General features: G+C 38.7%; 1 protein-coding gene across 1 annotated transcript in view; it reads left to right on the top strand.

Annotated features, from left to right (window-relative positions):
- Positions 1-11,236: 11,236 nt before the first annotated feature.
- The window catches only part of RXFP2 (relaxin family peptide receptor 2), a 47,345-nt gene continuing 32,172 nt past the window's right edge, over positions 11,237-26,409 (top strand). Inside the window, exons 1-5 of the mRNA XM_054577088.1 lie at positions 11,237-11,339; positions 16,742-16,888; positions 19,796-19,873; positions 22,587-22,692; positions 23,526-23,597. Coding sequence (XP_054433063.1) covers positions 11,237-11,339; positions 16,742-16,888; positions 19,796-19,873; positions 22,587-22,692; positions 23,526-23,597 — 506 coding nt within the window. The remainder of the gene's footprint in view (positions 11,340-16,741; positions 16,889-19,795; positions 19,874-22,586; positions 22,693-23,525; positions 23,598-26,409) is intronic.

Below are 26,409 nucleotides of genomic sequence, written 5' to 3'. Positions count from 1 at the left end.
TTGCTGTGGCTAGGACTTCCATTACTATGTTGAATAAGAGTGGGGAAAACAGCCATCCTGTATTGTTACTGATCTTAGTGGAAAAGCTTTTAGTTTTTGCCCATTGAGTATGATGTTGGCTGCAGGTTTCTCATATATGGCCTTTATTATACTGAAATATACCCCCTTTCCTCCCACTTTGCTGAGTGTTTTTATCATAAATGGGTACTGTACCTTATCAAATGCTTTTTCCGCATCTATTGCTGTGATCATGTGATTTTGGTCTTTCCTTTTGTTTATGTGATGTATTATGTTTATTGATTTGCAACTATTGAACCCTCCTTTCATCCCTAGGATAAGTCCTACTTGATCATGGTGGATGATCTTTTTAATTTATTGCTGGATGCGGTTTGCCAATGTTTTTTTGAGAATTTTAGCATTTATATTCATCAGTGATATTGGCCAGTAGTTTTCTTTCTTTGTTGTGTCTTCATCTGGTTTTGGAATCGGGGTGATGCTAGCCTGATAGAAAGAGTCTGGGAGTCTTCCCTCCTCTTAGATTTTTTGGAATAGTCTGAGAAGAACAGGCTTTAGCTTTTCCTTATATGTTTTGTAAAGTTCTCCTGGGAAACCGTCTGGTTCAGGGCTTTTGTGTTCTGGGAGTTTTTTGATTACTGCTTCAATTTCACCAGCTGTTATTGGTCTGTTCAGGCACTCTGCTTCTTCTTTGTTCAGTGTTAGAAAGTTCTATTTTTCTAGAAATTTGTCCATTTCACCTGGGTTTTCAAATTTCTTGACTTATAATTGTAGTAATTTCTTATATCCTTTGTATTTCTGTGGTATTAGTTGTGATTTCTCCTCTTTCATATCTGATATTATTTATTTATGTCCTCTCTCTTTTTTTCTCGATGAGTCTGCTTAAAGGCTTGTCAATTTTGTTTATCTTTTCAAAGAACCAGCTTCTGGATTTGTTGATCCTTTGAATTGTTCCTTTAGTCTCTATGTCATACAATTCTGCTCTGATCTTGATTATTTTCTACCTTCTACTTGCTCTGGGCTTTGTTTATTGTTGTTTCTCCAGTTCTTGAAGATGTAGGGTTAGGTTGTTTATTTGAAATATTTCTATATTTTTTAGGTAGGCCTCTATAGCTATGAACTGTCTCAGGACTGCCTTTGCAGTGTTCCATACATGTTGAAATGTTGTGTGTTCATTTTCATTTGTTTCCCAGAACTTATTTATGTCTTCTTTGATCTAATTATTAACCCATTCATTGCTTAATAGCAGACTCTTCAGTCTCCATGAGTTTGAATGTTTTTGAGTTTTACCCTTGAAGTTGGTTTCTAGTTTCAAGCCCCTGTGGTCTGAGAAAATGCTTGTTATGATTTCAGTTTTCTTGAATTTGTTGAGGCTTGTTTTGTTTCCTATTATGTGGTCTATCTCAGAAAATGTCCCATGTGCATTTGAAAAGAATGTGTATTTGCCTCTTTGGGATGAAATGTTCTATACATGTCAGGTAAGTCCATTTGACTTAATGCATCATTCAGTTCCACAATATCCTTGTTGATTCTTTGTTTGGAAGATCTCTCCATTGTTGACAGTGGGGTGTTAAATTCCCCTACTATCAGTGTGTTGCTATCTCTATCTTTCTTAAAGTCCTCCAAGATTTTCCTTATATATTTGGGTGCTCCTGTGTTTTCTTATATATGTTGGGTGCATATAGGTTTACAATGTTTGTGTTTTTAATGGATTCTTCCTTTGAGTATTATGAAGTGTCTTTCTGGATCTCTTTTTATGGTCTTTGTTTTGAAATCTATTTTGCCTGATATAAGTATTGCTACCCCAGCTCTTTTTTTCTGTCCATTTGTTTGGAATATTTTTTTTCCATCCCTTTACTTTTAGTCTGTGTAGGTCCTTTGTTCTGAGGTGGGTTCCTGTAGGCAGCATAAGTGCAGGTCATGTTTTCTTCTTCGTTCAGCTATCCTATGTCCTTTGATCAGAGAGTTTAGTCTATTTACATTTAAAGTTACTATTGATAAGTGCTTATTCATTTTTTCCTTTGTACCTGTGTTCCCCTCTCTCTCACTCTTTTTCTTCATCTTCTTAAAGTGGTCCCTTTAGCATATCTTCTAATGCTGGTCCAGTGGAGATGTACATTTTTAGCCTTCTTTTGTCTGAGAAAGTCCTTATTTTGCCTTCCATTTTAATTGAGAGCCTAGCTGGGTAGAGTAGGGGTGGTTCCAGGTCTTTGCTTTTCATGACTTGGAATATTTCTTGCCATTCTCTTCTGGCTTGTATTTTTTCTGTTCGAAGTCAGCTGCTAGCCGTATCAGGATGCCCTTGTATGTTACTACCTGTTTCTCCCTTGCTGCCTTTATGTTTCTCTGTCTTTGATATTTGCCATTTTAATGATTATGTGTCTTGGAGTGGGCCTCATTGGGTTCCTCTTGAATGAGACCCTCTGTGCTTCCTGGACTTGTGTGACTTTTTCTCTCCTCCAATTAGGGACGTTTTCCATCATTACTTTTTCAAACAGGTTTTCTATCCCTTGCTCCTTTTCTTCTCCTTCTGGTATCCCCGTTATATGGATATTATTATGTTTAAGGTTGTCCTTCATTTTTATTAACACCTCTTCATTCTTGTGGAGTCTTTTTTCATTTTCTTGCTCTTTCTGGGAGCTTTTTCTACCTTGTCTTCCTGCTTGCTAATTTGATCTTCTGCTTCATCTAGCCTGCTTTTGATTCCTTCTACTGTGTTCTTCCATTCAGAAATTGTATTCTTCATTTCCTCTTGCCTCTTGTTGATTGTTTCTGTGTCCTTTTTTATGCTGATATAGTTTACAGTAAATTCCTTGTAGTTTTCCTAAAGTTTTTGGGAATTCCTACAGAGCTCATTGAGCTTCCTTATATCCATTGTTTTGAACTCAGTATCTGAGAGTTTACTTGCTTCTTTTTCATTTAGTATTCTTAATGAGGATTTTTCCTTTCCTCTCTATTGCGGGATTGTTTCTTTGTCTTCCCATTAACTGTGAGACTTCATTTTTTCTTCTTCTTCTTAAATTGACCTGTTTTGACTTCCTGACTTTGTCGTGTAAATTTCTGTGGTAGGAGATCTGTGGCATTCAGTTGTGCAGTCTCCCTGATCTCCTGAACTTAATGCTCTTTGGTTGACTTTTATGCCATTTATGTTGACTCTCTGGAAGTAATTGGGTTGTGATTGTTGTTTGGTCATTCTTTGGTGAATCCTTCCCTCCAGCTTGTTGACTGAGGTTCACTCTGCCCACCATATCTTGTGTGCTTTTGTGCAGGTGCTACCAGAACAAAACCACAAAGCCCAGGAAACAAATGCACATCTGCTAAAATAACTCTTTCCTGCAATCCCACTATCAACAGCAAACGAACCAGTATTAATAGAGCTGTAAAGAGATTAAGACAATTTAAGAAAGGAAAGAAATAAACTGTAGTATAAAACCTAATGACTTAATATGCACCCACTTGATTTACCCAAAATGTACATTAAAAAGTTATGTAGTAAGGTAAATATCACAAATCATGGAGAAGACCACAATGGATTTCATTTTGGTAGCCTGTAGTATTTACCGCTCTTTTTTCTTTTGGGATCTACCTCTGGTGATGTCAGATGTTGACCCCGTCTGACCTTAGGCAGTCTGTTCAAGACTTCCCAGAACCTACTGTCTGTGGCTGTCTCCTTCAGTTTAATCTATTCATGCTCTACTCAGCAGTTAGGCTTAGGTACCACAGGGTGGGGTAGAGTCCCTCCTGGAGGCAGGGCTATTGTTTCTTCTCAAGCTGCTGCCACTCAGGTGAGTGGTCTTCCTGAGCCAGATGCCTGCTGCCATATGGGGGAGGAGTCAGCACTGGGATCCCATGTAATACCTCCTGGGTTCTCTCCCCAAAGCCTCTGTCTTCAGGCATCTCTAGCCCACTCTGATCCCGCGTTTGCCAGAGCCCACAGTAAGTGGCTGCAAATGAAAATTTATGCATTGGCCCTTTAAATGGCTCTTTGCATTTCCAGCTGCCTGTATCTAGCAGAGAGAAACCTGGCAGCTTTTCACATCTGACTGTTATTTGTGTACTTTTTGGGCCCTGGTGCTGTAGGCTGGGGATCCCCCCTTATTGTTTAGACCCCACTCTTCTCAGGGGGATCAAACTGGCCACTTAAATATCCCTTTAGCACTGTTGCCTGTGGGAACCCAACCAGCCTTCTTGAGTCTCCACCGTGCTCCTTACCATTCAGGTTGTGCTGAAGCTGATTCTTCTCTCTGTTCGAAGTTATAAGGCTTCTCTCACACTATTCTTCAGATGTTTGTTCTGGATGATTTCTCCACAATTTAGTTGTAATTCCACGTTTGTCCTAGGAGGAGGTCAGTGTGACTTCCATTCACTCCTCTGCCATCTTGATTCCTCCCCTAATGTCCCCCATGTCCCCTAATGCAGGTGCCCACCACCTAGACCAGAACTTACTTCAGCAGGGCTCTGGTGCCCATTGAATCAGTGAGTGTTCACTTGTAGAGATGGCTGAGTGGTGCTTTGACATGGTCTGAAGCTGTCCACTGAGTGCACTAGCTCTGGGGTCTCCCAGAAAGTGCTGGTCAAGGTCAACCTCTGCCTGTTTTCTGTCCTGGGTCACCAGGCATGAACTACAAAGTGATCTTCAGATGGCTCCTATTTGTGATTGGCTTAGGGGTGTCCAGGCAAGGCCAAGCTGTGAACCATAGCTATTGCCTCTAGTGCCTGGCTTGGGGCTAGTTAGCAAGAAGTATGGGGCATGCTAAGGTCAGATGCTGCTTGTTTGAGAGATTTTAGGAAAATCTGAAGCATAAGCCAAGAGAGGCCATTTGCATGGAAAAGCCACTGGAAACAATTTAGGTGGGGCCTAAAGTTGGTGAGGTAGATCTTAGAGAATCACCAGAGTGGGGCAAACAGTAATAGCCAGGTTGATGAAGACTCAGATATGATACCTGCTTGCTGGCTCTGTATAGGGAGGGCTCAGAAAAGAAACAGCACTCTCTGTCAGCATTTTTTTTCTGGCAGAAAGTTGTCCCTCCAACCCTTTTCCTAAAGCCAGACAATTCAGTTCCTCCTCGTATGTCCTTGGTGTCTTCTGAGCTGCTGCCCCAGCCCTGGAACTCAGATAGAGTGAGTCTGAGTAAGTCAATGCAGGTCCTTTAAGAGGAAATGCCCAGAACTTCAGCAGCCTTTGTCTCACTCAGCCATAATTCCCTATGGTTTTTACAGCCAGAAGTTGGGATTTCTCTTCCTGAGATTGGAATCCTGGGCTGGGGGGGTTGGTCAAGTGTGGGGCTGGGACCTCCTTAAACAGAACCCTCACAGCTGAAATATTCCTCCTGATTTTTATTCACCACACATGGGTGTGGGACCAGCCCAATCTGTGTCTCTATCCCTTCTACCAGCCTTGACATGGCAGCTTCTTTGAATCTCTAGGTGTAGGATTTCTGTTCAGCTAGATTTCAGGAGTCTCTGAATGATGGTTGTTTGGTAGTTTAGTTGTAAATTTGATGTGTTTGTGGGAGGATGCAAGTACCACATTTACATAGGTTGCCATCTTGACCAGAAACTTCTATGGTTGTTTTCTGTTTCTCACTTAGAAATGCCACTCTTACAGCAATAACTAAAACTAAAATGATCTCCGAGGTGATATAAGTTGCCTTTCCTAAGAGCACAGTATTTTGCAAATGCTGTTTCTTTCATCCATTGTTTGTGTGAATTGTAAAAGTTTTGCAGAATAATGCATGAGAAATTTACCTGTAGACATAGAGCATACAGTATGATAAGCCAACATGGGCCACCTTACTCCAACCTACGTGGAGTCCACCTGTATTTTAGGAGAGGCCTAACCACTTCTCTCCCATGCTAGATAGCTTCAAGCAAAACTGTCAACATAAGAAACTGAAGCATTGATATATGATGAAGGAGAAAAGAGAAGTGAGTAGAGAACTTCTATATGTACCTAATACACTCTGATATCCTATCCAGTGTGTAAACCCATATTGGACCTTTGCTTCTGACATGGATTATCACTGAAGTATCTATGTGCTCACCACTTCCACTTACAGGGATTTGGTATATGTAGCCTAGTTATGGAAATAACATTGCTATCTCTGAAAAATGTTAATTAAACTTAGATAACAACTTTGAGGCATATGGTATTTGCTAAAAATTAACTGTTCTAGGCATTGGGAGAATCAAAATTAATGTTTCCTTCCATAGGTGGGCACAGTAAGTTGCAGAAAAAAATATCTATAATTATAATTAAAATACCAGAAATACTACAATAGAGGCATGTGGAAGATGCTTTGGAAATATAAAAGAATGGTCTTGGAGGTAATCAGGAATTTTTTCACATAAATGACTTCTGAGATGAATAATTCAAAAAGGGATGGAATGAAAAAGGAGGGACATTGCATGTCACATAGAGAGACCAGCACAAGCTAGGTCTGAACATCTTACTACCATAGATATCAGGGCTGCCAGGAATATTCTCAAGACAATAGTCATTACAAATGGCAAAGGAAAACTGCCCATTGAGTATGCTTGATCTGAATGACTTTGTTCATTTTTAGTACTATATAATATGTCATTGATGAAGATACTACAATTTTTACCCATTTGATTTTTCAAGGATATCTCTATTGTTTACAGTTTGGGGATATTATGAAAAATGTGCCTGTGCATATTCTTGTCTAAATCAATTGGTACACATGTGCAAGATATCCTTATGGGCATATCCTGGAAGAAAAACTACTGACTCAGGAGGCTTGCAGCTTCATGTTTGAGGGATAATGACCACCCATTTCCAAAAGCAGTTGTTCCAATGAACACTCCCACACCATAGCTTCACATTTTCACCACAGAGTGTAGGATTGGTTGGTTTTAAATAATAGCCATACTGGTAATCTGTAGTGATAGTTCATCATAGTCTTAATAAACACTTCCCTAATTACTACTTAGATTTAATAGTTTTCAGATATTATTTGCCCATTTCAATATCTTATTTTGTTTAGTTTCTATTCAAGTCTCTTGCCCATTTTTCTATATACTCTTCATCTCTTCCTTATTAATTTGTAGAATATATGAGGTCTCTCTAGAAGGTATCCAGCCATGTAATATGAAAAATAGAGGCATTTATTGAAGAAGATAGAAGATACAAAAAAACATTGTACATAGGACAATGATGCCTCAGTCCCCTGAAAGTAGGTAGTTTGGGACCTCACACAGTTTTCCCAATCACCAACAGCTGCCCCATCATATGTGCCTGGACCTCATTGACACTCTGAAATCTCTTCCCTTTCAAAGGTGATTTTAGTTTGGGAGAAAGCTAGAAGTCACAGGGCACCAAATCTGGGCTGTAGAGGGGCTGAGTCAGCTGGGTGATTTCATGTTTCACCAAAAAACTCTGCACCAAAATCAGCGTGTGAGAGGGCGTGTTGTTGTGATGAAGCTGCCAGTCACCAGTTGCCCATAGCTGCAGCCTTCTGAATCATCTGAATAATTTCCTCGGAGGAATGTTCAAGCTTAATGCAAAATTCGATGCAGATGCACACTCAGTCATTTTGAATGTGACGGTCATACAATACACATGTTCACTCAGCAGCATCTACTGCCCCCACTGAAGTCGTCATTGTTCACACATGTACATTCCAGTCCTCTCTCCTTAGCTGCCAGGTTACCTCGATGGTGTGCAAACTGTTCTTGTTGTATTAACAATGGCCAGACTTTTTCTGCCCAGACCTCATATATCATAATTACTGACATTTTTGCAAAAGTCTTCTATTCTGAAACATAATTTTAGATTTTCTTAATAGTGACTTTTTCATTTTTTAAACAGCATTCTTAATTTTAATAGTCTAATTTAAGCTCTTTTCTATTGTGATTAGTGCTTTTGGTTTTGGTTTTTGTATTCTCCTTAAAGTCTCTACCCCAAAGTCATAAAGATTTTCCCCTGTATCATCTTTCAGAAACTCTCCTGTTTTATCTGTCATATTTAGATCTATAATCCACCTGGAACTGACTATTCCTCACCACTGCCACTTGGTCAGAAATCAGATGTTTGCATGTGTGTCTGCCTTTTTCTGAATTTTCTATTCTGTTCCCTTGGTCTTTTTTTCTTATCTTTGCACCAATATATTGCCTGAATTATTGTTCTTTAGTAATAAGTCTTGATATACAGGTAAGTTCTCTCACATTGTTCTCATCTTCAAGGCCTACCTGGCTCTTACACCACCTGCCTTTTAGAAACAATTTATCCATTTCTACACACACATGCATGCACACCCCTAGATTTTTATTGTAATTGCTTTTAATTTAGAGGTCACTTTGGGGGAAGAATTAACATCTTCAAAATATTGTCTCCATTTAATTCAGTCTTTAATGTCTCTAATAATTTTATATACCTTACATAAATGTCTTGCAGATTTTTATTAGATTTATTTCTAAATATATGACACTGTTGATGCCATAGAAAGGCTATGTTTTAAATTGATTTTTTAGAAAATTAGCTAAACTTACTACTACTAACAACATTATTTTGAATTTTTATGTTCACAATCATATCACTCATAACCAATGACAGTTTTATTTCTTCTCTTTCAATATTTATACCATTAATTGACTTGACCTGCCTTACTGCATTTGCTAAGTCCTCCAAGTAGAATGTTGAACAGGTGTGGTAGCGGTGGTATTGCTGTCTTTTCCCGATCTCAAAGGAAAAGGCTTAAAAAATTCACCATTTAGTGCATGATATGTAATGGGGTTTTATAGGTATCCTAAATTAAATAAAATAAATTACCTTCTATTTTTAGTTTGCATAGTTATTTTAAAGTCAGGGTCTGATAGTTTCATCTCTGGTGCCCCTGTCATAAGCAAAGTTAAAGACAAGTGACGAAGTCGGAGAAAATATTTGTGAGTTACAGAACAGAGGACTAACTGCCCTAAGGAATGCTGGTTACACTGCCAGCTGCAATTTTCTCATGCACAGTTCCAAACACTGTGTCCCAGACCACGGCTCTCAGGAATGAAAGTTTTACCAGACCAGGAGCATAAATGAATGTTTTTTTAATAAAGCTAACTGTATTCCTTTCAAAAGACTGTCTTTTCTTCTGTGGATATCCTATCTATAATTTTTAACAAGTAGATACTATTTTTCTAATAAATCATTATTATAACATGATAATTTAAGGTTTTTCATGTTCTTATTTGACAATCTAAAAATATTAGTAACTTTTTGCAGGTCCCTCTAAATCCTTTTATTGATTTGATTGATTTAAGAAACCCTCTTACCTAATGTACATGGGTGACATTCAGGTTAATGACAAAGAAAAACGGAGCCAATGCAATATGAAGATAAGGAGGAGGGGGACCTTTAGAAATTATGGAGAAGAAAGAAGTACACCAGAGCAGTGAGATACCATAAAGCCAAGGAAGAAAAGAGGTTTTGACCTGGCAACTGGCTGTGCCAAACGCTGCCAAGAACTAAGTAAAATGAAGAGTATAAAATATCTATTGCATTTAGTAACAAAGTGGACATTAGCAATTCTGGTTGAAGAATTTTAGTGGAGCAGCAAGGCCAAGGCTGAATGCTGTGAACTGAAGAAAGAAAGAGTGGTGAGAAAATGGAGACATCAGCTTGCACAATTTTTTTTCTGAAAAATTTAATATCAAAGGAAGAAGTGTGTTTCAGTTCTAGTGTGCATATAGGATTTGGGTTGATTGGTTTCTTGGTTAGTTGGTTACTTGCTTGGTTTGTTTGTTTTGAAGATGAGAGCTGACTGAATAAAATTAATGTTATTAGAAAATCCAGTGGGAAGACAGGGATTTTGAAAATATAGGAGATAGAAGAAATGATTAATGGAGAGGGATTCCGAGAAGATGAGGTTAAATAGAATTTTATAGACTACAGATGGAAAGCTTCGCTGCAGGCAGGAAGGGTGACCTTCATCTTTCGTGCATCATGCAATAAGGTCCAGGGCCAGGGCCAGGGCCAGGGCCTGGGACTGTGTAGCTGCCACACAGCTCAGCATCAGCAGTCTCTGTGAGTGGTGCCCACGCTAGTGAGAGGTACATCATTCTCAGTCACTTGCATGCAAGCCATTTTAGAAGTCAATGGAACTAGAATTTGAAAGAACTACCATCAAGTGGAAGAATAGCCAGTGAAAGTCCCTTGAGACAGAATAGTTAATGTCAGAGTGGATTTGGAGAGAGAGAGGCAAAGGGAAAAAGTTACGACCTCCTGGCCTCTCCACATTTCCCATATAGGTTCCATCAGGCTTCACCTGTCTCATTCATGGTCACCATTTCCACGTTCTTTATCCTTCATCTCAAGAGCATTCATTCTCTGAGCTCATTGTGCTCAGGCAGGATTTAGGAAGAAGGCAGTGTCTCAAACTCATGCAGAATAAGATAGGTGTTTAAATATTAAGAAACAAGATTTTAACCTAAGAGAATGCATCTCTAAAGATGAACTTAAGCAGTTTACTGGTGACAGGAGAGAGATCTTTGGAAGAGAAGACTTTCTTGTGCCTTTATATATACCTTAGAATCCATCAAAGGCAGGTGACATTTAGTCTGTGACCTAAGTAACATCACCCAGCCACAGGGGACATGGATCTAAAGTCTGTCCCTGGTGAGGGTGATGTCGACAATTTGAAATTCCCTTTTGTCTCAATTTAAATCAACACATGTTGAGCCTATACCCTGTGCCACAAAAATTAGGCATCATTTCCTTGAATATGTCTGTTCCAATATCAGTCATCTGAGGAGGAAGCTGGGGTTATAGTTTCTGCAGTAAATCCATGAATAGGACCTTGGGGGACATTAATCAGCGTGAAGTGGCTGGTTTGTTTCAGAAGAACATGACAGAAAATGGGGCCTTAGAGAAATAAAGTTGAAAAAGGAATCCTTGACATTAGGAGGAGATGGGGCAAATGTGTGCATGGAAATGAATCTGAATTCTACAATCCTCTTAGGGCAGGGAGGACCAAACATAAAAGCAGAGAAACATAAGATTTCTAAGTATAAAAAAGAACAACTGAGAGGCTAATTTCTCTCCATTTGCCTCACATAAAAGCTTTTAAGGAACACTATACTAATTTCCTTCGAACAAACAATAAATCATCTACTCTGCAAAGGGGGAACTTTTAGTGAAGTTCAGACTCTTCCCAGAAGGAGGAGATCTTCAGGGGAGTGGACTTGACAAATGAGCTGGATTAACCTTGGCATCATGTCCAAGGTGCTGCTGTTCCTCTCAGAGATCCTAGCCCCTGAGTTCCAGGTGGGAATGGACACAGTCTTCCCTGTTGACATAGAACAGAAGAGGCACTCAGGTAATATTTTCTGGATGTTAAATGAATATTTCTTCTGGTGCTGGAGTAGTTGGCTCTTCAGAGTAAATGGCAGAGGGTCCATCTGATTCTGCACTGGGTTAAACTCCACTGAGAGTCATACACTCTGGGAAGAGGTCCTCTGTTTAGCCACCTAGAACGATGGTGTTCTCATCCATGGCATGAGTGTGGAAGGAGTCTCAGCCAGAACACCAGGCTGAGGACCTGAAGGCTTTCTTTTCCTTGGTGCAGGACTAGCACTGGCAGAGAATCAGAGAAAGCAAAGAGAGATTTGCACAGCTCCAGAGATTCTCAAATTCTGACCTAAAAGATAGTTCTCACATGTTTCCCAGTAACACGAGGAAGGTGCTTCTGGGAAGCCAAAAGTGTTCCTGGCAGCAGTCCAGTTGGCTTCAAGAAGCTATCAAGGAGTCATTTTAAAATCCTGTTGCACAGACATGTCCAGAATATTGACCAGAAGAGAAAAGAAGAAAGACTATTACTAAGCAATTTTCTTTTACATGTCCCCACCTCCTCTCAGGTGGGTGTATGGCACGGGTCTCATAGAAATTGCTGCAGAAGCTAGCAGTCTAACGTTTAATGTAAGCTCCTCCTTGTTAGTAATCCCCAAATGTCCATAAAACTACCTCTTTCCATGTCCACAGACGGCAGGAAGCATGGACAGCAAGATATGTTTTCTACAGGTTCATTGATTCATTTTCAGTAAGTGCTAAATATATCAGAGGTTCTTAATTAATTTTCAAATTGTATAAAGACAGAATAGAATTAATAATGGAGTACACAGAAGACAAAAAATGCTTTGTTATCAGAAAAAACACATAACCCTGTAACTTTGGGATGATTACCTCTTGTACAAGGCTCTTTAATTCTTCTTTTATTCCTAACAGATCCATTAATTAAATCATTCATTAAAATCAGTATCGACCACCAAGTAAGTACCAGGCAGTAAGATGAGAAATAGGGATTTGGGATAAAGAGGACAGGGAGTAGGGAATAGATAACATTTCTTTATTTTCCTGCCACGTAAAATTTATACCATGAGATGTCTTCAGTAAGACATCCTTGGATGAAAGATGGGGAATTAGGTGAAATGCAATCAACCATTTCTATTCGTACATGGTCAACCCTTCACCTCCCTTTCCCTTATACATACTAGCTACATGTAACACAGTATTTTAAAAGGAGAAAAAAATAATCTCAATTCCTCCTGTCTGTGACAGCTAATTGCATGCCTCCCTCTATGGGAGTCTGTATCTGTGAAGTTGGGTCTAGCCTTCAAAGGATTTAGGATTATTTTCATGATAACCCCATAAAAGAACACAATCTACAGCCTTCAAAATATTTCACCCAGCCTCGGCTTTCTACTTCAAAATTGTCCTTAATTGAATATTTAATCACCTCTTCTAGTCATTCAGAAAATATTATTAATATTTTATAGGTTGTGAAGACATTTTCATTGCTTATCTATTATTTACAACTCCCCCATTAGCTTTCAGAAGAGATTCGAGGCTGCTTAAGATATAAAGCACATGCATCATGTGGTTTTTAAAATAGAATAATATGAAGAAGTAGGGGAAGCTTTATGACAGTCCCTATTTTTTCTTTCATAGTAGCCACATAAAGAATCTTGCAATGCTAAGGCACAGCCAGCTTGCATTTGACACTAGAGCTTCCTTCTTAAAGTCCTAAGGGCTCACCCTGGGCCAGGCACTATCCAGTACTTCACAAACATTTACTTGCCTCACTCTTGAAACATACCCATCAGAGGGCTATTATCAACAACTTTATTTTAAATGTCAGAAAAACTCAAGTTTAAAGAGGTTAAGTAGCTTGCTTGAAAGTCACATAGCTAGTGAGTGGCTGAGAGAATGATCATCCACCAGGTCAGATGGTCTCCAGAGCACTTTATTGCTGATGAGTATTTTTATTTATTTTTATTTTTTAATTTTATTAAATTTATTGGGGTAACATTGGTTAATGAGAATATATGTTTCAAGTGTACAATTTTGTACTACATCATCTGTATATTGCACTGTGTGTTCACTTTCCAAAATTTAGTCTCCTTTCATCACCATGTGTTTGACCCCCTTTACCTTCTCCTTCCTCTTCCCAGGCCCCTTTCTGCTAGCAACCCATACTATTGTCTATGTAAGTTTGTTTGTTGCTTACTATTTTATATCCCATGTATGAGTTAAATCATAAATATTGGGTAACATCCCATTAGTCATTGGATCATGAGCTCAACTTAGTAGCTTGTGTTCCCTTTTCAAGTGAATAAGAGAATAGCAATGACCAAAGTACATCCCACATAGTAAAAAGTAAGTAACACTTCAAAAAATTTTGTTTTCAGTCCCCGTGTGTGTTTGTGAGCTGAATTGTGGTACAAAATTTATTTCTAACTGTGAAGTACTATCTTTAAAAACTTGAAAGCTGTGTCCTGTTCAGTGTGGCTCAGTTGAGAGCATTGTCATATAGACTGAAGTGTCGCAGTTTCGATTCCCAGTCAGGTTGCCATTTCAAAGGCAACATATTGACGTTTCTCTCTTTCTCTCTCTCCTTTCCTCTCTCTCTGAGATCAATTAAAAACTGTCCTCTGGGGAGGATTAAGAAAAGGTCAAACCTGCTACACTAAAATATGAGGTCTGTCCAGAAGGTATCCAGCCATGCAATATGAGAAATAGAAACATTTATTGAAGAAGATATAAGATACAAGAAACACTGTACATAAGACAATGATGCCTCAGTCCCCTTCAAAGTAGGCACCTTGGGTCCTCACACAGTTCTCCCAATCACCATCAGCTGCCCCATCATATTTTCCTGAGTTTCTTCATTGGTCTGAAATCTCTTCCCTTTCAAAGGTGATTTTAGTTTTGGGAAAAGCCAGAAGTCACAGAGCCAAATCTGGGCTATAGAGGGGCTGAGTCACCTGGTGATTTGATGTTTCACCAAAAACCTCTCCATAAGACATGATATGTGAGTAGGCCTATTGTTGTAAAGCAATTGCCAATAACCAGTTGTTGTAAAGCAATTGCCAATAGCTGCAGTCTTCTGAATCATATGAATTTCCTTGGAGGAATGTTCAAGCTTAATGCAAAATTTGATGCAGATTCATTGCTCTACTTACTCAGTCATTTTGAATATGATGGCCACACAGTACACATGCTCACTCAACGGCAGCTACTGCCCCCACTGAAGTCATCATTGTTCATACATTCACATTCCAGTCCATTCTTCATGGCTGCCAGGTTACAATGATGTTGCACAAACTGTCCTTGTTATATTAACAATGGCTAGACTATTGATTCTCACTCACTTATATTCCGGACACAGGATGACTTCTACAGAAACCTTCACAAGAAAGAATTTAAGAGACTTAAAAATTCATGATTCAGCCCTGGCTGGTGTGGCTCAGTGGGGTTGAGAGCTGGCCTGCAAACCAAGGGGTTGCCAGTTCAGTTCCCAGTCTAGTGCACATGCCTAGGTTGTGGGTCAGGTCCCCAGTAGGGGGAATGTGAGAGGCAACCACATATTGATGTTTCTCTCCCTTTCTTTCTCCCTCCTTTCCCCTCTCTCTAAAAATACATAAATATTTTTAAAAAAATTACAGTGTTAAAAAAAATTTCATGACTCCATATACATGGGAAGAGACTACACAAGCTAACTCCCAGAGCAGAGAGAGTTTTCCTAAAATAGTCAGACCTGACTGGTTCTAAGCCTACTTGCTGATAGTCAACCACTCATCCACCACTGCAGCAATAGCAGAGACAATATATTTTGATTTTGTAAGAAGAAAAGTCCAGAGGGTAAAAAAGCATCTGAGGGCCATGTTCCCCACTCAGAAGCCACAGCTTTGAGGAGAGTGTGTATGGTTACATCTGGCCATTCCCAAGAGAGGGCCAGTTCCTGAGAGGGTCAGCATGATTAAAGGACTAATTAAAGCTCAAGGAACCCATTACTTCACTCATTCTCTAATGATATCTCTAAATAAGCTTAACGTGAACTTGTAACTCACACAGAGCTTTAGTGTCAAAACTCAAACTCCTGCCCTAAAACAAATGGCATTATTTCTTAAACAATGAGGGCAGCAGGCATAACCTACTTTGGGAGAACTTGGCAATCAGCCAGGTGGGAGAACCCCCACTAAAATTTTGGCAGCATGTGCTTAGAGGGCCTGGCTCTCACAAGGGCATTTTCCCAGATCCAGAGTTGAAGTGCACTCATGTTTTCAGTTTCTTTTTTCTCTTCTTTACATGGGGATAATAACACCAACCACACTATTTTGCTGTTAAGTGAAATAATCGGGAAGCACGCTGCATAAAATAAATGGTGCTCCACAAAAGTTTGTCCTCTGTCTTTCTGCCACATTAAAAAACTTTGTAGCACCAAGCCAAGGAAATTTCTAGCCATGATGCCAACTTTCAGCAGCAAACTTAGGGACATTTTACCATATCCCTCACTCCATTTGATCAGTCATACTGAACTGTAGCCATACCTGAGTCTACTTCCACCTAGAGCGTGTACAAAGAGCACTCCTCTATTTCCTGGAGAGTACTCCTTCAAAATTGCAAGAGTGTCTCTTACATCTAAGTTTCTGAAATTTCTTGGTCATCTTATCCCCAGATGTAGTAGTTCTGCAAATGTTAATTATCTTTGCTTTCTGCATTCCTTCATTTAATGCAGTAGTTTTTAAATTTATCCTCATAGGGGACTCTAGAGTCAGAGGGATGACTCAAACCTGCCCTTTCTGACTTTCCAGACAGATGGCTGTATTTACCCCTCAAACATAAAGGATAATATCACCCACACATAGATTTATCTCAAGATTAACTGAAATAAACCACTGTGCCAACTGCCAGACACACAGTAAACTCAATAAGATATTGTTACTTACTATTATCTTCTTATTCATATGTGGTTCTGGATTTCTCTCTAATTTACACTTACACTGTCATTTTATTATATTTAAATACACTGTTATTTTATTATGTCACCTCAAATCCATCTAGTAAAATATTAATAAGTAAATATATTCATCATCTGATCCATGAGCTCACGGTTTTGCCTTTCTGTTTCCAGGAGTGGACAAGGTTTGATTTTCTACAAAAGTAGGGCAATTGCTTTGGTATTATTTACTATAGACCTCCAGAAGTGAGTTCAAAATGAGCCTTGATTCCATTCTTGGTATAGCTGGTGCTGAGTATGATCACAATTCTTTAGAATGTTCTAATGATAACTGTAATTCGTATTAATTATGCATTAAGGATAACACCAGACAAACTCAATTCATAAAGTTCTTGTGAAAATTAAATGGGGTAATATGTAAAGAGTTTGGCCATATTACACTTTCTTGCTATTACATAAAATTTTTATCCCCTTTCACACAGATTTTGCACTGACTAAAGGCAGTACAATCACTCCTTTGTGCCAGAAGGGATATTTTCCCTGTGGGAATCTGACCAGGTGCTTACCACGTGCTTTTCACTGTGATGGTGTGAACGACTGTGAGAATGGTGCTGACGAGGAGAACTGTGGTAAGGACTCCCGCTCAGCTCCATATTTGTACCCCACCTTGTGAGCCCCCAAGCTGTGGGTGAATTGGGTAATAATTGTAATGAACTGAAAGATGGTTTGGTATTCTATAGGGAATCCTTTGATAACACAAATATCACTCCCCAATTTACTAGTGGTAATTAACTGAACTTTAATATATAGTTTGCTTAAAATTGAAATACAGTGTTATAAAGTGTTATGTTTGATACAAATTAAAATTACATTTTAAATTCAACTTGGATACCCATTTTTAATTTTAAATGGCTTCCTATGACTACCTCATTAGGGCTTGGTAATTGGTTCAGTGCAAATGGGCCTGCCTGGAGAATTAATTTGTTTAACAGACCCATGTTGAGTGCCCGCTAAGTGCCAGGTGCTCTCAAAAACCACTGGAACCCAACAGGCTCAAGGGAAGTGAGAGTCTTGCCTTCATGAAGTTCACATGGACCGTGTGAACAAGGAGGACAATGAACTGGCACATGAATGAATTAAATATTTTCAGAGCGCTAGTGCTGTGAAGTACATAATGAGATGGAAAATTATTTGCAGGAAGGACTGCTTTAAAGACATAACCAGAGAAAACCTCTCTGAGATGATGATGCTTGAAACGGGAATGTAATGAAAAGAAGAGAGACTCCATGGAATATTTTGGAGGCACAATATTCTAGGCAAAGGAACAAGCAAGTGAAAAGGCCCTGAGGGTACATGAAATAAGACAATGTGTTTGTGTGACAAAAAAAGCCAGCGAGGCTTGAGCAGAGTAATAAGAATCTGGAAATTAGAGGGCTAAGTAGAGACCAGATCATGAAGGGTTTACAGGCCATTTTAGGTCTGTATATTGAGACTGTGTATAGTGTGTAATAGAACCCATGTATTTTCTTTTCAAAGAGACCAATGCCAAGACAGGTTGACATGTCTAGTTAGTCTCAGGGTATACACTAGGACCTAGATATTCTGAATCTGAAAGAATCCCATGTGTTTTCTACCATGCACAACTGCCATTCATTGGCGCTGCCCAGCTAGCAGTCAAAGTCACAGAGCCAAGTCCAGGAACACAAAGCACCTGCCTCTAGAATCTGCTTTCCTGACCCAGTACTCAGGCAAGTTTCATGATGATGGAACGTTTTTCTCTCCCTTCCCATGATTCACTCCCACTCATACCTTAGAATGCAGTTAGGGACACCTGAGCAACTTGACCTCCCCAGCCATGCTTCTCCACCCTGAGGCTCTAACCAGCCTAGGAGAAGCACATTTTCTCTTTTCCACAGCACCCTGGGGTACCTGTGTGATTGTACTATGGACTGCCTTGCCTTTTCACTGTACTTCTCTCACTAGACATGAACTCTTCAAGAAGAGTTCTTGTTTTTGTCTCATTTGGGTGTCACAAACTGAACAGTAGAATACATAGTAGGCACTCAGTCTGTGTTCAGCGACAGGGCAGTTTCTCTGGATGCCAATGACAAGGCACTCAAATTCTTGATCTTTCCTCTTCACTGCATGGGAATTGGAAACTACATATTTGCCTATCTCATGAAAGCATTCTGAACATAGAATAAATAATCTATGTAAAAGCTTCACATAGAATCATTTAAGAACCATTGATGATATTAATAAGAAATAGAACTAAAATAAAGGTTGTAGAAATCAAAGGGACCTTTGGGTCACTATTTAAATTTACTTTTCTATTTGTATGAACTTCAGTATCACACATTTAATGCATATCTTATAATGACAATAACATATGCTAAAGTAATGATACTTCAAAATCAGGCCTCCTTTTTTAAAAAATATAATTTTACCACAAAATAAGTAAGAAATTCATTTTTAAACATTTTATTTTATCATATTAAATTATATTTTACTATAGCTGTTATTTTCTTAAAGATTAATTTATTTCTTTTTAGAGAGGGGAAGAGAGGGAGAAAGAGAGGGAGAGAAACATTAATGTGTGGTTGCCTCTCAAGCACCTCCTGCTGGGGACCTGGGGAACTGGGAATCGAACCAACAACACTTTGGTTCACAGGCCGGCCCTCGATCCACTGAACCACACCAACAGACTAGCAGTAACCAGAGGGGAAGGGGGAGGAGAGAAGGGGATTATGGGGGAAAGAAGGGGAAGGGTCATCAAAGAACATGTATAAAGGACCCATGAACAAAGCCAGAGGGGTAAGATTGAGAGTGGGGGTGGGTGGGATGGGGGAAAGTGGTGGCAGGAAAAAGAAGACAACTGTACTTGAACAACAATAAAAATATATATACATATATAAATAAAAATAAATAAAGTGAAAAAAACACATGTAATAGGTTTCTTGTAATTTTAAGATGAACAAGTAAAAGATTCTTTGGAGTCCTCAAGAAAAAAAAGAAAAAAGAAAAAGAAGTCAGGTAAATAAGCAGATCATATCTTCTGAAAAATTGAGAGAATATTATTTCTCTTGTAGGACTAGATAGTTTTTATTAAAGGAGATTTTGCTTTATTAAAAACATCAGGTGACATAAATATAATCAGAACTCATCACATCTATCAAGGTCATATCTACATACCCATATGCAGCAGTATGATATGACAAACATTTAAATTATATTTTCTTCTGGGGACCTCAAAATTAATGTCAGGTGGGAAATAGGTGACATTTTTCAAGAGGTGCACAAAATTATTACATATTTCTATTATATATTTTTGATACATATATCTGAAATATTGATAACTACAAAAAAGAGAAAAACTCCAGATGTCTGCCTAGCACTTTCTCCCCTACCTTCACTGTTATTATTCTATTCCTTAAACCAATTTTTAACTGATTTCATAATCAAATTCTTAGACTTTGTTTTGTACTTTGATGTTTGTTTTACAGCATAACTGACGCATATTTATCACCATTTCGCAGGGGACACTAGTGGATGGGCGACTATATTTGGCACAATGCATGGAAATGCTGATAAAGTGGCATTCACACAGGAATGCTGTAAGTGGCATTGGTTCAATGTCTCTGGATGGTTTGCAGTACATAGATTCATATGGGAAAGGCGATCAATTCCATTCGGATTTCCATTTCAGTTCAATGTATTTCAGGTCACCTGACCTACTGTATGTATGCCCAGGGACTGAAAACATAAAGAGAAAAATACAACATGCTGCACTAATAGTCATTTTATGTATTAACCTCATTGCAAGAATACACAGGTGTGAAATAATTGTGACAAGTAATAAGGATCTTATTCCCTTTAATTACATTCTTCACACCAACTACTTTTCAGCCACTATGTTAGGCACTGAGAGTCTAATAATAAGATATGGCTCCAGCCCATACATGCCTTGTACCAAAAAGACAGATCCAGGAATGATGCAATATTTGTGCAAAACTGGAGGAATGGTGTTTGCATAAGGGGATGTGGAAATCCCTCGGAAGAAATGATGGCTCTCCCATGGATGGGGAAACACCCAGAGAGAAGATGGCATTGAGATGAACCTGAAACTCCTTGGATGGAGGAAAGAGTAAGAGGTAACAGAGTGAGTAGGGATCAAGATCAGCAAAGCCCTGAGGAGGAAAGGTGCAGAGCATGCTTCTCAGTGCCTTTCACAGGGTGCTGAGTACATGGTGGGAGGAGAGCAGGAGCTGAACATGGAAGGGAAAGGCCTGCCCATAAAGCATTTGGGCTGTACATTTTGGAGTTTGGCTTCTATCCTGCAGATAGAATTATGCCTATGTATATACACATACTGCATATATGTGTAAAAATATATATTACATACAATATACACAAATAGGTACATACATAGATATAATTAAGTATGTGTATGTGCAACTAAATACATTAGTATGTACATATAATGTATGTGTATATATATTAAATACTACAATAACAGTATATTATGTACTTTATAACACCAGGTTATAGTGACCACTTATCCTGTACTTTATTATACACAAATATATCATATAAAAGTTATAAATTTAAAGGTTACCACAATGGGTCATCTTGTACACACCCCTTTGTGGAGATCACTGCTGGCATGTGGGCAACCACCAAAGCTATGAGCGCACTTTCCTTTAATGAAGAAGATGCACACAACAAGAAGTGTATGTGACAATGGTGCTCCCATCAGGATTGTAGAGACAGGATTAGAACAGTGATTCTCAACCTGGGACATCTCCCAGACCCAACTCCCCACACCCCACCCCCTGAGAATATTTCACAATGTCTGAAGACACTTTTGGTTATCACAGCTGGAGGGAGGTGTGATCTAGTGGGCAGAGGCCACAGATGCAGCTGAAAACCCTACACTGCACAGGACTGCCCCAAACAACAGACAGTGGGCTGGTCCAAATGTCAGCCTTGCCAATATTGAGGAGAAGAATGGTGAAGAGATACTGGTTATTATGTTTCTTGCACTGCTTCAGACTAATACTAAGAATCTGAGCCCAGAAAATATCATTGGGAAGAGTGAGGTAGAGAGATGCAAGAGGCACTTCAGAAGACTCCAAAACCCTTGGGTGAGATTGGCTTGCAGGTGAGGGAGTTCTGCTCACAGTTCAGGCAACAGACCTGGCTGGGACTATACAGAATTCTCTTATTGGTAAGGAAGATTGTCCAACCACAGCTTTTCAATCTAAATAAGCACTCTACTCAATCTCAATAAACATTGAAGAAAACATTCTGATGTTGTATTTAGGAAGTTGAGCTAATTAGCATAAACTTATAAATGACATAGAATAGTTTAAAAACTTTGTACACTAGAAGGCATCTTGTGAATTAAGCAGGTACTCGACGTAAGTTTTCTGAATTGATGAAAAGTCAGTGAAATTGATTTTTCAAATAGAGTTTGAATAAAAGTAATCTAAAAGAAGCAGAGCAATTAGAAAGAACTTATACTCAGATTTAAATGAATAATAATAAAGCTAAAAATTTGAAAATAACTCTCATTTTCTTAGCTCCATCAAAAAAAAAAATCCACAGGATCAAGTTTCACCATGGATTTCTCACTCCTTTATGTCATTATCTTAATAATTATGAAGATTCCTTCAGAGTAAATTCTGAAGCCTGCTTTTCCTTATGAATGCTTCCAATAGATGGCTCTTTGGCTTTCTCAGCTTTGTAGTTGCTCTACATCCTTTACCTTCCACTTGATCTTCATATCAATGAAAAACAAAAACCCAAATGATAGCTTATCTGACTTGGTTGATTTTAATAAGGCACAATGATGGTTATGGCAGAACCTGCATCTAACTCTCCTTCAAGGGAAGTTTAAAAGGGGAAAAAAATTGAATTTAATTTTAATCAACAAGGATTTATTAAGCAGCCACTTGATTAACTTGAATTAATTCAATTATATTCATTAAATATTTACTCAAATATACTAATATTCCTCATTGAGGAGAAGGTAATCATGTTTTACTGTAAGCTTTTTGCTATTTAAACATATCTTTGGTTTCTTCCTAATCACTTGTTAAATGCCTCTGAAAGACCACTGGGAGCTTGAACTGAGGCCAACACCACATTAGTCAGTATTTGACTACAAGAGGAATCTTATTTGCTTTTATTATGGGCCTGAATTAGTTCATTATCATCATGTAAATGTTATACATTCAAAGAATGTATAACAATGTCAGTTATTAGAAGTAAGGTCATAATTAAAGTATTTTTTGCCTAGTGAAGTCTTGCTCTTTGGTCTCCTAGTTCTAAACCAGTATCCACAATGCTGTGACTGCAGATTGACAGAACTGGAGTGTGTAAACGCTGGCTTAAAGTCCGTGCCTCCCGTTTCCAGCAATGTGACGCTACTGTGAGTAGAAGTCACATTTTGATCATCTTTGCCCATGGGAAAAGTGTGTAACTTGATCTAGTCTCTCGTTCTGTTTTATGCTACTTGTACATTAAAAAATAATAGAAATTCCCTTTAAAACCACCAGCTGTCAGAGAATTCTGCATGCTTCTTTTCCTCCAGGAAAACAATGTCTTAAACATTGTTACATTAACCAGGTTATACATTAACACAAAAACTCCTGTAGTCTGGAATTCTTATTTTCACTTACTTTATGATTTATGTATTGTTGCTAATAGGCCAGTACTATAAAATTAAAAATCAAAATTAAGAAAAGGGAGAACAATCTGTTGTTATACCTTCTTTTAAAAAGAGCTTATTTGTACAAGAGTGGGAAGGTATAGGAGAGCCACAAACCTAGCTGAGTCGTAATCATGCATGCATTAATGTACTTTGCACAATGTTTTGGGAATCTCTGGAGTTGGCTTTCATATTACAATTTGGGCATGCACGATCTGGCAGGGATTTTTGTTGTTTTTCGGTCTTTTTGTTGTTGCTGTTGCTGTTGTATTTTGTTAAATTATGCAGCAAGTAAAAGACAAAATTAAATCACTGTAGTTGTCCCAGTCTACTAACTGGCTGAACTTGTCAAATGCTTGCAAGCTGTTTTAATTTTGCACTATGGACTTTTTGTTTTCACATGAGAAAATCTTCAGTTACCATTGTCCTTTTCAAATGTGTGAAGTAGCATATGGATGATCATCAGAAAGTCTCTTCTCAAGCACACAGCTTCCAGAGAAGAGTTTGGTTGGTCATAAAATCCTTAATAAAATCTACTTTACATGTTATTTTAGGTCTCTTAAGAGAAACAAAATTCACAGTCTTCCAGATAAAGTTTTCATCGAATACACAGAACTTAAAAAGATGTAAGTAACTATTAAGAGTGTTCCAATGGGAAAATCCTTGTGGGATTTTGTTTAAGATGTTTTTGATCTAAAAGTAAAATGAAATATGAAGTTGATTACCTTTTTCATTAAACTTCTTTATCTAAATGTAATTAATATTCTAGAATAAAGCATTGAAACGTATATTATCTTCCCATTTCATAACTTAAAGTGAACTGATTTTATTTAAACATCTTTGGAGTTAAACTGGAGTTCAGATGAAGCAGGTCAATCAAAAATACACAGTTCTCTGCTTTAGTCCAATCATTTGGAAAATGACACTGCAGAGCAGAGGCACCAAATGCACCTTTTAACTTGGAAGAAGAGTGTTAGCACAAAAACACTGACAAGAAAGATCAGCTCATTAGAAACACAGGAAGATAGGATACAAACTGTCTCCTAGGATGACAGGAGCAAATGTGATCTTAGTGAAAGCAGGAATATTAGTGTATCTGAAGAAGGAAAATGTGAGTCAGCAGTGAAGAAATGTTAGTCAGTGAAAAGGAAAGTGCTGAGATGCTTCCAGCATTGCCCAAGACAGAAAACCAGGGTCTGGGGAATGTCATCCCTGATATCATCTGTACTGGGAGATGAGTGGGTGGACTGTCCCTCTCCTCCTCAACTTGTGTGAGCTATCTTGTGACACCTTCTATAGCAAAATGCAAACAGCCTTTGCTTTGATTCCCTGCTCACCAAGTAACGTTATAATGACTACATTAGCTTCCCAAGTTATTCATTCTAAAGTATTTGGGAACTTACCTTGGATAGGGACTAAGAATACTCCTATTAATGAAATGGGCACCATCTATTTAAATAAAGAAATTGAGAATATTCATCTTCTTGGAACCTAATTCCTAAAAGAAATTAGACTGTGTCTAAATTAACTGTGTAGTAAGTGCTATAATAAAAATGAAAAACATGGTTTGTTATGAACTGAATTGTGGATCCCTAACCCTTACTAAATTCCTATGTTGAAGTCCTAACCCTCAGCAGGTCAGAATTTAACTGTTTGGAGATAAGGCGTTTAAAGAGGTGATCAGGTAAGAAGTTTTTAGGGTGGATCATAGCCCCATGACTGATGTCCTTATAAGAAGAGGACATTAGGCCCCAGATATGCACAGGTACAGAAGGAAGACCCTGTGAGGACACTGGGAGAAGGTGACCATCTGCCAGCCAAGGTGGTCACAAGTCTGCCTGAGGCTATTTTCATAGGAGTTAGTCCCACTTGGCTCACCTGGAATCCAGGTCACTGGCCTTTCCCAGAGTGATTTCTCCCCAGTTCCTTCCTTCCACATCATCTTCCCTAGAGACAGGAACCCAGGTGGGCCACTTCTGTATGGAGAGACCCTGAGACTAATTCTGTTCCTGGAAAGGAGATGAGTTATAAAGGGGTTTGGAGTGAACTCTCTGTCCCAAGAGTGTGCAGATCTTATAGTTGTCCTCACTCTGGCCTCTAGACAATAGATGCAAACTGTCAAGCTGCCTGTTTACCACCACAACTTGCAGTCAAGTTTCTTCTCAGCAGCTTCTGTAGCTTGTTTAATTCTCCTAAGTGCAGGCCTGAAGAAGCAAGTTGGGGACGAAGGGCAGGTATGACCAGAGTTCAGGCAATAAGTTCCAGCCTCTTCCTTTAAGGAAGTCGCAGTGTCACCCACAGCTTTTGCAGACCACGACAGGAGCAAACTGTTCTAAAATTCTAGCTGTGTGTAATAGTGTCAGAAGCCAGGCTTTAAACAGAGAGCATTGTGATGAGCGGGAGGGCTGGGGACTGGAGATAGAGGGTCTCCAGGACAGCACTCTTTGTTTTGATTGACAGGCTATGTGACTGCTCACATTTACTTGATTCAAAAAAAAAATCAAGTTGATCTGCCTGTCCTATTTCTCAAGAACTACCTTATTCCCTTTCTCTCTGAGGCACTTACAAAGCAGCATTGTGACAGCCTGTTCTTCGATCTTTCCAAGAAACAATGTCGAATCCATCCAACTGTAGCTTATCAAATCTCCTTCCTTTTCTGAAAAATCAAAACTGCATTTGCCTCTTTAATTTTCCAACTGCTCTTCCTATGTCCAGATTCCTCAGTAATTGAGTATAACTTGGTGTTCTCATTTCTGTGTTTCTCAATTTCAAAACAGAGGAATTGAACTCACTAGAGGACAGCTTTTTTCATTGCTTTTAGAGAGAAAAGAAGGGAGAGAGAGAAACATCTACGTGAGAGAGAAGCATTGATTGGTTGCCTCTCATATGTGTCCAGACCAGAGATCATATGGGTCCAAACCAGAGGTTGCAAGTGCCTGTGGCCCATACTGAGGAATCAAATCTGCAACCTAGGCTTGTGCCCTGATTGGGAATGAAACCCACGGCCTTTTGGCTACTCAGTGATGCTCCAACCAACTGAGCCACACCATCCAGGGTGACTTGAACTCATTCTGAATACCACGTTCTACCATCTTGGGCTTTCATGTCTCCTGTGTTATATACCTTCTGTTTTCTTCAATCTGAGGTCATCTTTGTTGATTGAGAATACAGGAACTATAAAGGAGTTGATAATTTATATTTTTATATTATTTCATAATATTATAAGACAAATCTCATATAACAGGCTTGGACTTTTTCTTATTTCTAAAACATAAGTAGAAATACATTTATATTGCCCACAGTATTCTTTACTGAGTTTTGAATGGGACTTAGATCATTTTTCAACTTTGATTCTATTTCTGTGGACCCTTCACATTCATCCTTGAATTCTGAAGAAACCTCTTATTGACCAGCATACCTTCCTCTGAGTTGGGTGGT

The sequence above is a fragment of the Pteronotus mesoamericanus genome, unplaced genomic scaffold (genome assembly GCF_021234165.1).
Source record: "Pteronotus mesoamericanus isolate MK-2021 breed Mesoamerican mustached bat unplaced genomic scaffold, CSHL_Meso_final contig_41, whole genome shotgun sequence".
Lineage (NCBI taxonomy): Eukaryota > Metazoa > Chordata > Mammalia > Chiroptera > Mormoopidae > Pteronotus > Pteronotus mesoamericanus.
This window is presented reverse-complemented; position numbering and strand designations above follow the sequence as displayed.